The 12324-nt window shown below is 44.7% G+C and overlaps 1 protein-coding gene across 2 annotated transcripts; it reads right to left on the bottom strand.

Annotated features, from left to right (window-relative positions):
* Positions 1-1976: 1976 nt before the first annotated feature.
* Positions 1977-10503, bottom strand: LOC111978427 (cdc42 effector protein 3). 2 transcript variants are annotated; one of them, XM_024008492.2, is made up of 2 exons: positions 10319-10503; positions 1977-3696 (listed from the first exon to the last, which is right to left on the bottom strand). In XM_024008492.2, exon 2 carries the CDS (start codon positions 3420-3422, stop codon positions 2409-2411), a length of 1014 nt encoding a protein of 337 aa, XP_023864260.1. In that variant the 5' UTR covers positions 3423-3696; positions 10319-10503; the 3' UTR covers positions 1977-2408. The 2 variants fall into 2 exon arrangements, with proteins under 2 accessions (XP_023864260.1, XP_070304512.1); XM_070448411.1 differs by lacking the exon at positions 10319-10503 and having other exon boundaries at positions 1977-3430; positions 3548-3636.
* Positions 10504-12324: the final 1821 nt, after the last annotated feature.

Below are 12324 nucleotides of genomic sequence, written 5' to 3'. Positions count from 1 at the left end.
TTGTATGATTTTTGGGTAGACCAGCACAGAGAGTTGGCAATTTGGGGATTGAGACAGGCAGTACAGGTTATCTGAGGCTTGTAGTTGAGATGAAAAATCTTACAATGTAGTGAATAAGATTTTATGATTTTATGATGTGCCATTCAGAGGGTGAATGGGCAAGACAAAAGCTTTAAGTGCCTTTGAACGGGGTATGGTAGTAGATGCCAGGCGCACCGGTTTGACTGTGTCAAGAACCACAACGCCCTGGGTTTTTTCATGCTCAAAAGTGTCCTGTGTGTATCAAGAATGGTCCACCACCCAAAGGACATTCAGCCAACTTGACACAACTGTGGGAAGCATTGGCATCAACATGGGCCAGCATCCCTACGGAACACTTTTGACACCTTGTAGAGTCCATGCCCCAATGAGTTGAGGCTGTTCTGAGGGCAAAAGGGGGTGCAACTCAATATGGAAGGAAGGTGATCCTAATGTTGTGTACATGCAGTGTGTTACACAACATACTACAGCCACACATGTAAGGTTACACAACTGTCCTCTGAAGACCGTTACAGGTATGAACACAGTCATGACCTCTTCCTCAGCAGCACGATTTCCGTTACTAGTCAGTGCTCAGAAGTTGTGCTCGAAACTACAGAAGTGACATATGRAAAACTCTTTCAAATTCATCCAAGGAATTTCCACTGGTCAGGGCATCTGCTAGCTACCACCTTCATTTTGRATGACGGCGGGATTTGTTCCTCCTCGCACCTGGTTCAGCCAAGCACGAGACGCCCGCCCCCGGCCAGGTTTTACATTGTTCACGGACATATTGAGGTCTCCCAACCATTTGGTGGAGGTTTATCCCCTCTAGTTATTCCTCTACAAAAATGGAAGCAAACCGAACTCAGAACTRGCATGCGAAATTAACTTTCTAAAACAAACACAATCATTTGGGAACGGGATGTAGCTTGTGAAAAATGTTCCGCAGGGGTATTATTGTGGCTGGCCTTATCTATGTTTTCTGAAGGGGTCCTATGCCGGTTAAAGAGTGGCCCCATAGCTGGTTCTTAAGACATCTAATGGGACACGGTGGGGGGCYCACTTAGCCTGCATGTGACCACTCAGAGACCATAAGAGGAGATGGAGGATGGGGATGAGGATTGTATATAAAGGGGAGAGGGCGGTGGTTAAGAGGGTACAGGCGTTGGTAATTACAGCTGCCTTACCCTTTCAGACTTACCCTTGTTGCCTCAACACTGCTACGCCAACACCTCCTTTATTGTAGCTAGACAGAGGTGAGTGGCCATCCATCTCTTTGTACTGAACATAGTTTGCCTGTGGGTAGGCGGAGAGATTTTTACAATCCCAACGCCACTATACACTGATTGATGGGTGGGTTTAAAGCCCCTTCAYCTCTAAACAGCTGATTTATGCCCGCTCCTAGATGCATGTGCTCCATTGGTGGAATGTAGGGAATTTTAAAGACCCCTCCTCTGCTTGTGCCATCCGCACGCAAACAAAAGGAGCAGGCGCCTGGTTGAGCAGATCAAGGAGTGCCCTCCCACAAGTGCTCCCACCGCAGGGCAGTGAAGGAGAATGTAAAGAATGCCAGAAGGCGAGAGAAAGAAAGCCATTCTGTCCTTCTTCTCTCTTTTCCACTGTCTCGGTCTGTTTCAGTTTGGCATCTCTCTCCTCACGCCTTCTTGCTTTTTACCTGTACTGAAGTGTACTGTACTGTGCAGGCCTGTCGTCCTTTACACTCTATCTCAAACCTCTGTCTTTTCCTCTGAAAGTTCTCATACCACCAAGGATACAACTCTGCTGAATCACAAATGATTTCACTCTTTTGAAAAAACTTAGGGGGAAAAAGGACACATTTTATTTATTAACGCTATATAACAAAAACACAAGCACTGTATAGTATGCATAGGATCTTTGTAGTTTTGTTAATAAAATGGTCATGTGACAAACAAAATAGTGCTTTGATAAACACATTAAAAGTCACCAAGATGCATTATATTTAGATATTGAGGAACAGAGCTTTAGATTGTGTATCAAAGCAATAACTACTTCAGAACACATATCTTTTTATATCTACAGCTTAAWCCGGGATAAGAACATWAAAAAAAAAACACTAAAATAGATTGCAAAATAGGCTGGGGTTTAGTTGTAATTCAACAGCGCATGCATCTCTCATGCCTGTAGCACGACGCACAAACAGAAAAAGCATTGAAACCCTAAGGAAGCTAAGACAGAAACGTATWTCAGAAAATAAGGACAAAATCATCGCTCCATACTGAAGTTAATTTCCATCACAATAATATCCACATGCCATGGACAATATTTTGACAGGTTTGTGAGTCTTTTCTCCTAGTTCTCTCTTAAGTTCTATATTTCCCCTTTCAACTCACTAGCCTTYGCATTGCTCAAGGTCTGCTCTTTACCTTGGGYTCACCCATGATGTTGAGTACATCATCAAGAATGGATGGGCCCAAATCGAGTTCAAGTGACAAAAGGGAACCAGTGATGTAGGAGATGGAATCCTGTGACACCCTCTTGTCATTGCAGAACTCAAAGTCAATGTCGCAAAGGCGCCCCTCGTCCACCCCGCTGTCCCTGTCCACCCAGTCTCCATTGCAGTCAGAGAGCGCTTTCTCATAGCAGAGGGTAATGTCATTGTTAAAGCTTCCAAAGCCTAAGCAGTTGCCGTTGCCGTTGAAGCCTTCGTTACCATTGCAGGTCCCATTGCTGTTGCCGTTAATGTAATAGGTTGGTGTAGGCTTTTCATAACCGTTTTCAATATTATAATTCTCATAATTGCTTTTGAAGACTTTCTTTGTCTTTGGCTTCTCTGGTTTCTCTATCAGATCCAGCAGGACGTCTGGTTTGGATGTGACCTCTGTAGGAGGTTTGGTGTGGTTGCTGCTTAAGACCTCAAGGGAACACAACAGGGTTTCCATCTCCAGAATCTCCAGTTTATCAGTCCCATCTGGGCCCCCTAGGGGAGGGGTAGGAACCCGCCCTACCATGCTATCCAGTGGTTCCTTAACGGGCATAGAGAACACATTGGTGGAGAGGAGGGGCAAGGTGAGGGCCTGGCACCCCCCGATAGAAGGGAGCGAGATGGCGTTCTTCAGAACCGGAGAGGGCGTCTCGGTGAACTGGGCATCAGATGCGCTGTTGGCACGCAGGAACTCATTGTGGACGCCGTATTGCGGACGGAACACCTCACCTTTCCCAGGCAGGAGCTCAAACTTCCCCTGGAGGAAGGACATGTCCCCGAAGGCGTCCCTCTCGCCGCCCTTTCCGATGTGAATGGTGTGGCGGAAGTCCCCCAGCGGTGGACTGATCATGTCTGGGGACAGGATGTCCCTCAGACGACACTTCTTGCCTTTCTTGCTGTTGGTGGACTTCAGGTAGATGGGTGCTTTGGCAGGCATGGTGGTCACTGTCGAATAGAGCTCAGAGATAAAGGACAAAGGGAGGAGAACACTCCTAGAACGTTAGGATTGGTGAAGAACTTCACACTGAACACAAGGTCTCCCTGCGGAGATGGTGGAATTACATTTTCAATGAAATGGCTGTGTTGTCTTTGCCTGCTCCGAAGATAGGTTCGATCRTTGTCTCATTAATCAGGAAATCCAAGTTGAGCAGGAGTCCAAGTTCTCACCAGTGTTGTCTATGAGGTTGCAGAGTGGTCAACAGGCCACTTTTCTGAAGATAGAAAGAGAACAAAAGGAGATCAGATACTTTATACAGTTTTCCCCAAAAAACACAGTTTATTAGTCTATTACTAAAATATGGGGTATGTTTTATGCCAAGATGCTTGAGTCAATGTTACATTTTACATAAAAATMCAATATTCACATAACAAACTAAGTCGCATTGTTGACACATTTATACATTTCTCCAACTTCTTCCTAGAATCCTTACTGATCTGTCAATAATGATCTACACTTCATGTCAATCCCTATTCTGATTACAATATAAAGTTACCATCACAAGACCCAAAAGAAATTGTGGACAAGCACGGAACGTCCTCATCCCCAGTTCCCCTCAACCCCCTGTATCTGATTCGAGGGTTAGACCTGCTGAACTGAAGCCCGGGCTCAGTCCCCTCAACTCAGATCCTCTCAAAGCCCCTTCTACCCTTCTACACGTGCTAATATGGAACAGCTGGACTGCAGATTGGTTAAAGTGATGTGAAGGGGCTTTAGTAGGATCAGGGCAGGGCAGGCGATGGAGGAGAGAGCTACTGCCCAGACACGCACCAAGATAGYAGGGGGGGGGGGGGGTTGAAGTGATGCTCAGAAAGAGGGAAAGTAGGAGTTAGGAGAGCAAATTGACGGAGGAGAGATAGAGGTGTTTTGTTTTTACTTTGATACGTTGGATGTTCTGCTTCAATTGTAATATTAGCCAAAATGCCAGGCATCCCACTGGGCACAGACGTAAGTCAGTTCAACGTCTAGTTTTGATTTACATTTGGTTGAGTTAACTAACGTGAAATTAACATTAAATCAACAACACAATATATATATATATATATACTACCGTTCAAAAGTTTGGTGTCACTTAGAAATATTGTTGTTTTTGAAAGAAAAGCTATTTTTTTGTCCATTAAAATAACATCAAATTGATCAGAACTACAGTGTAGACATTGTTAATGTTGTAAATGACTGTTGTAGCTGGAAATGGCAGATTTTTTATGGAATATCTACATAGGCGTGCAGAGGCCCATTATCAGCAACCATCACTCCTGTGCTCCAATGGCACATTGTGTTAGCTAATCCAAGTTTATCATTTTAAAAGGCTAATTGATCATTAGAAAACCATTTTGCAATTATGTTAGCACAGCTGAAAACTGTTGTTCTGATTAAAGAAGCAATAAAACTAGCCTTCATTAGACTAGTTGAGTATCTGGAGCATCAGCATTTGTGGGTTCGATTACAGGCTCAAAATGGCCAGAAACAAAGAACTTTGTTCTGAAACTCTTCAGTCTATTCTTGTTCTGAGAAGTGAAGGCAATTCCATGCGAGAAATTGCCAAGAAACTGAAGATATCGTACAAAGCGGTGTACTACTCCCTTCACAGAACAGCGCAAACTGTCCCTAACCATAATAGAAAGAGGAGTGGGAGGCCCCAATGCACAACTGAGCAAGAGGACAAGTACATTAGAGTGTCTGGTTTGAGAAACAGACGCCTCACAAGTCCTCAACTGGCAGCTTCATTAAATAGTACCCACAAAACACCAGTCTCAACGTCAACAGTGAAGAGGCGACTCTGGGATGCTGGCCTTCTAAAACCACCACCGACCCAATTGTCCAACAACKAACAAAAATAACAAGATAGGAAAAAAAGACAAAAACAAAGGAAAGCAACAACAGAAAACAACGAAAAACAAAAGACATCAAGGACAACAAAAATCAAAACAGCAAGGCTTACTATATGCATTTGTGTGGCTGTCTGGCACTATTTACATGTGTGTATGTGTCTGTGTGTTCGTTTGAATGCGAGTGTGTGTATGCATGTGTACGTGGACACAATGMTGATTCAGCCAGCTTGTGCCCGGTGCGATAAGCCTACAAAGCATCAGGATAATCATAATTGTCAAGAGGTATTACTGTAGATTGTTTTTCGGTTGTTTGCTTAGAAGTTTAATGTGTTGCAATGTTCGCACATGATTTTGCTGTACTTGCAGTAACACATGTTGAGGAGGAATTGATCAAGGGGGAAAAATTTGTGGCACTTGACAGAATCTAGCGCGCACAAAGAAAGTGAAAAATACACTGAGGAGGGGGAGGTTGAGGAGGGGAAGCGGCTAAGATGAAGGGGGTAGGGAGAAGAGGGAGCAATACAAGAGTAGAGAGTAGATAGAGTGAGAGAGTGCTTGCCCATTTATAGACATATTTACTTGTGAGAGGTCTGTCGGCAGTGACCCTCACTGACAGAGTGCACCGCTACACAAATGTGCCTGGGCGGCCAAGTCCACCCAAAAAATGTTTGACTGAGAAAGCATCCACATTCCAGCTGCGTGCAGCAGACCCCAATYGGAACACACTGCGTCCAACAGAAAGGCACAACCCTTATCAGAGGCTCACCAAGTAAGCTAGCTACATTTATCCATTGTACATGTTTAGTGGGGACAGCCATGGACACCTGGCATGGTGTTTGAGTCTGGATTGCAGACCAGATGCCAGTATAACATTGAAGACAACAGATACAACAGTCTCWTTCAACAGCAGCCACTTGGTGCACGAGACTAAATAAATGAGGATCTCACCATTGCTCATCTAAGTGATAACATCAATGTTTTTTGTACTAAATACAGTTTTACTTCCCGTTACGTCTAATACAACAATGGCCATGCATTACTTACTCAAACAACACAAAAGGGCCCAAAAACTGAACATACAGTATGGTAGGCTATGTGAAGTGGTTCAGAGAATGTTCTCACTGGGGGGGCGGTGGGCATTGCAACACAAATAAACTTGCCACTTGACAAGCACTGTGGCTCTATATTTAGACATGACAAGCAGGGTGGAAGGATGCAGAATATCTGTGAGTGGGTCTGTACGGCAGCATTGCTGTCTTAAGAGCCGTGTGCAAGTGAGTGTTGGAGTGAGTGCCAGTGTTTGCTCGACTAGGCTCAGGGGAGATAGCAAGCAGATTTGAAAAAGCTCCATGTGCGAGAAGGAGAGTGTGTTTGTTTACTGCGTGTCTGACTGGGAGCGAGTGAGAAAGAAAGACGGAGAAAGATGAATAGCAGACCGTCCGAAAAACACTCCTGCAGTGTTTCTTTGAAGGAACAGAAAAGAAAACACAAAGATCCCCTGCCTCGCATAGCATCTGACTACCTTTCCCTCCCTCCTTTTCTCTCCATCTCTCCATACTGCTCGTTTCCATTTGACCTTGAAAGCTCACTGCAGCTGGGAATTGGGTTCCAATAGGAAGTCAGAGAAAAGCACAGGCAAACCTCCAAATCCTAAAACCTCTCGTGGGTTCGGTCCAATGTATGAGCTCTGTGCTGTGATTGCAGCTACAGCCACGTTATCTGCCTTAAATTAGAGTCCCACACTGCAGAATAAGGTCATGGGCTAAGGCAACTACGGTCTGCCATACTTATTGATCATTGGACTGCTCAAAGCCAGACCACCTGCTGGGTCTGTGCAGATGGAATACAGATCTGCTTTTCTCAAGTGTCATGGGAAATGCATTGCTGATGTTTTATGATGGATGATCATGTTGTTTTGGAATCAGTAGTATAACTCTGTAGAAATCCTCCGCAAAGCCACATTTCTCATTGCTGGCCAAGAGGGAATTTGTCTTGGCAGTCTATTTCTACAGAGTTAGACTATTGATAGTATAGATAGAGAGACATCCGATAGCATAGAGAGACATCCGCTATGCATGTAAATCAAGGTTGCCAGCCGTGGCCCATGAGGTGTCAGCTGGTATAGGGAAAGCGGAGGACCTTCCAACTGATCATCCTCGCGGTGGAGTGGAGTTTGGCTGCATTTGGCAGTCATTATTGGAATGTCAGAGGTCACTAGTAAATTAAAAAGGAAGTGGTATTCAGCTCAGTCAGTTAACTCTGTTTTTCCAGAGAGGATAACCAATAGCGGACTCAAGCTGTATAAAAGCAAAAATATCTGATATAAATATTTAAACTAAACTTTCACTGGTTGTGAAATTGTCCTAAATTACAACATGGCTGGTACAAACAAACTTAAGGATATGACAACTTCASAGGAGGGAAATAAATCTGTAACGCTCTCCTAAATGTGCCAAACTTCTGCAATTCCATTTGTCAATCAAGCTTTTCAATCAAGCAAATGAGAACACATTCTCTTGCTTAACTCACAGTTTCCCCGTGATTAGCCACAGTAGGCTGATATCCGGCGGCAGTTAAAGAGGGAATCAGATTACAATGCCAATGAGCAACCCCTTGGCCTGCTGACCCCATGAATAAATCTGTGTCTCTGGCGGGTGTTAGAAGTTGAGCAGGTGCATACTGGTCTAACTCCTACCCAAGGGCCAGATTCACAGTCTACTTTTGGAACAGGGCCCAAAAGGAGCAATGAGCGCGGCACGTGTACGTTGTCAGCCTCGGGCCCGCCGCGACGCCACTGCAGAATGCGGTCATGGGTTTTCATTTACAACTCAGGGGAAAAGGGGGAGGGGGAGGGGGGGGGGGGGGGGGGGGGCGGGAAACTTCCTCACAAGTGGTCGCTGAGAGCACCGGTCCAATCATCGAGAGTGGCAAATAAAGCTTCGGTGTCATTGGGTCAGCTGTCTGTAGCTGTGTAGGCAGGATGGGGAGCTGGAGCCGCTCCAGCCTATTAGAACTGGTTTGGGTTCATTACAGACATGATGGGGAATGCAATGTAAGGCCCAGTTTAGCGGTGTTAGCTATTGTAAACAGAGAAGGCTGTAGTAGACTCGGGAAGCGCCGAGGGTTCGGGGTAATGGACAGATGATTTTGGAGGGTGAGAGCCGTGGGGTCCTGTTATGGACCACATCTCTCGTCTCCTCACGACAGTCGGTTTCGGAGATGTAGACCGCCAATGAATTCATGTGACTATCTGGGTCATCTTATTATTAGAGCTTGTGTAAACGTGCTGTAGTCTAGACCAGGCCTGGGCAATTCCAATCCTCGGGGGCCTGATTGGTGTCACACTTTTCATCCCTAGCAAACACACCTGATTTAAACTAATTGCATTTTTAACTGAAGATCATGATTAGTTGATTATTGTAGTCGGGTGTGTTAGATGGGGCTGGGGCAAAAGTGTGACACCAATCAGATTCCCGAGGACTGGAGTTGCCCAAGCCTGGTCTAGACAAGTGCCTATCATGACACTTTGCAGTTTGGTCTCACTGTACACAGAAATGCATCACATGGGTGGCGGAGCTAGAGAGGCCTACGGTTAAGCATTGAGGCTGCTCACACTTCGGCTCACATTTTGACCTATTTAAGCCACTGCCCTTCTTTAAAAAAATGAAAACATCACCTTCCATCCTTCAAGCAAATGTTTGTCTAATACTAGCATTACTGGGATTTCAGGGTTACAGGGATATCGCTTCTTCTTCTTCACTGAACATGGAGTTTTGAAAAAATGAGTTATACATTTTGATGTACAGTATGTTTGTTGGACTGTTTTTTAAATTCGAACCTTTAACCCCTTCAATTCTGACATGACCACGAATAGACAAACAACCATCTCTTTTGGGTCGCGATTAAAAAAAGAACCAGGGCATACAACAGCAGATGGTAATGGCATCCCTTAGAAGACACTCGGAGAGAATTGGTTGGAACTGTTCTGTTACATATAGAAACCTCAGTTATAGGCAGTTGTTCCTCTTGGGGCATGGTGTGGCTGTGGTGGGAGTGTAGTAGAATGCAGAGCAGTGTTTGTTCTGTCTGATTCTCCCCTCCTCTGTGCCTCTCCTCTCCTAGAGTCTGATGATGTCTCCTGATCCTCCTCTGTGCCTCTCCTCACCAGCCCTCAGCGATTACCCCGTGCCATCCGCTAGCATGTGTTCTGCTCTCTGCTCAGTTGTACTTGGCAGGGCCTGGCAGGAAACCATATCAAAGCAGAAAAGACATGAAGGGAATGTCAACACAACCACTCACTGGCAATGTGATGAATGCAGTCTTTTTTGGGCTCGATGTTCTGAAATCCCTCCAAAAACCCGGTGGAAACCTCTCCAAATCTGTTCACTCGTGAGATTAACGCAAAGCAAAGCTCTACATATCAGTAGAGCATGTCAAAAGTGTGTTGCCTGGCTTAAAATGTCCCCTCCAGGAACAAAAGAGATGGTGTCAGGTTGCCCCTAACTGTTCACCCCTTGTTGTGTAGTGCAATAACATTTTCTAGACATAACTTACCCCTGCACTCTTTATATCCGTAACTGAACACCAATCATCACAGTTCAAACATTTAGTAGAACCTGACCACTAACCCATCAACTACAAACTCAATGATACATATTCATTTCCATTTTAGTCATTTAGCAGATGCTCTTATCCAGACAGACTTACAGAAGCAATTAGGGTTAAGTGCCTTACTCAATGGCACATCGACAGATTTTTCGACCTAGTGGTCTCGGGGATTCAAACCAGCAATCTTTCGGTTACTGGCTCAACGCTCTTAACTGCTAAACTGAAGCAAGACATCCAACACTGAAGGTGAACCAAGTTAACAGCAACATTGTCCCTCTGAATACTTAGTCCCATTGAAGGTTTTACCAGAATGTACCAAATCACTGTACATGATACAATGCCAGAGATATCCTACACATTACAAACTAAAAGGTCTAAAACCCAGTTTTCCCTCACCTTTTGTAATTCCTGTGATGAGCTCCTGGTTCGTGTCAGAAGGAGGTGTCCACTGTCCTCCTGAAGGTCTTCAGTCCTAGTGCTGACTGCTGAAGAGGTGTGTGTAGCGTGTGGTTCCCGGACTCACTGGTGCTGGCTGAAGCTCGAGCTAGCTATTCCTCTCTGCAATTGTAGTCTCCTCCTACCCTATGACTGCCGTCTGCAGCACCTGTGCCTGTCTGTCTGTCTGTCTGTCTGCTTTCCTAGCCACAGTTCGAGACGTTTTTAGTGCAGGCTGCAGTGGGATGGGACGAGTGGGATCCTCTCCTTCTGCTCCCTGGTGTGTCGAGCCTCCCCCTCTCTTTCTCCTGTCGCTGGACAGCTGTTTGCTGGGGTGGAGAGAGGTCAGGCTGGGGGGCAGGCTGGACAGCTAGGTTACTGTGTGGAGGATCAGTATGCTGCCTCTGCTGCTGCTGGCTGCTGCGCTGGAAGTCTGTCCTTTTGTTAAAAACTGTCTGCTCTCTGTCCCTCTCTCTTAAACTACAATATCTTGCTCTGTGTTCTCTCTCTCTCTTCTTTCTCCTCCTCTCCATTCTCTCTCTGCATTGATCTGATAAAAGCTGCTCTGTAAATCTAGTGGGCATACAGCAGACACATGGCTTGCTGTATTGAGGGGGTTGGTCTCTCTCTCTCGCTCTCTTACACTAACTATCCCTGTCTATTTTATTAGCACACACATTAAGACACTCATTCTCCCACTATTTCTCTTAACTATATTCATGCCGGTATATTCATTCACATTCTCGCTGCTTCATACTGCATCGTTTTAATTTGATTTTTTATCTTATCTGTAACTCTGCATTGTTGGAAATGGACCCACTCGTAAGTAAGCATTTCACTGTTAGTCTACACCTGTTGTCTAGGAAGCATGTGACAAATACAATTTGATTTGATTTTGTACAGTATCTCTTTATGTTCCTCCACACATTTCTCTATTTCCTATAGGGTTGAGTGGAGTGCACTGCAGTGCTCCAGAGGAAAGCTTTTAATTGGCTAATAGTCAACACATGACATACTGCTATTACAGTTTTTTTTCAATCGCTTTGGGGCAATTTTCACAAGTATGCCGTACATTTTCATAACTCTATGCACAAAAATGTAAACAGATCATCAAAATGGCTCATGTTTCAAAACTCGAACGGCATTTTCTATTGACTGAGTACAACAAACAAATTCACAAAGTCACTTGTTCACTGCACCAAATCACTCTTTCATTTTGGATACATATTCAATCTAAGTATCTGCTTTTCAAAATGCAACATTCAGTTTACTTTTGATATGATTTTTTTGTCATTTGTTATCAATACAATTAACCATCACTTAAACAAACTGCTAAAAACTGCTAACTGCTGAAACAAAATAATGTAGTGCCTAGTTAACTTATATAGTTTGATAAAGGGCTGAACACTGTACATGTTTGTATTTTTACTTCATAAATGTATACATTTGACATCAATTTATGTTGGAAGGTACAAACCAAATCATATATGAATGTGGCTGTAAATACTACATCATCAGCCAGTGTGCTTCAATAGGACAAGGTGGAAAGAGTCACTCTATGTTCTACCATTTGGAATGATAGTGTAGTGTACTATGCACTGCTGAAATACCTAGTAGGAATCAAGGTAAGACACAGATACAGACACGTCGAATTGACAATGGTTTAACGTTCCAAGAGGGGCAGGCAATAGAAAGGTCAAGGCAAGCAGTGTTAGGTAAACCAGAGGTGGGGCAATGGTACCGGACGGCAGGCAGGCTAAGGGTCAGGGTAGGCAGAGGTTAACAATCCAGAGGTGGGAACAGGAGACAAAGGGCTGTGAGACATAGGCCTCTCGCCCGGAGAACAGGGCATCAAAAAAATTCCTCACTTCTCCCACAAACCCCTCCAGACTAGCGTATATGGCCAGCTGTTGTTCCCACACATCAGTTGCCCAGGTGAGAGCCCCCCCCCCCCCGGACAGCAGCAT

This window comes from Salvelinus sp. IW2-2015, linkage group LG18, assembly GCF_002910315.2.
Source record: "Salvelinus sp. IW2-2015 linkage group LG18, ASM291031v2, whole genome shotgun sequence".
Lineage (NCBI taxonomy): Eukaryota > Metazoa > Chordata > Actinopteri > Salmoniformes > Salmonidae > Salvelinus > Salvelinus sp. IW2-2015.
The sequence above is the reverse complement of the archived record's forward strand: the minus strand, read 5'-3'. Positions and strand labels throughout refer to the sequence as shown.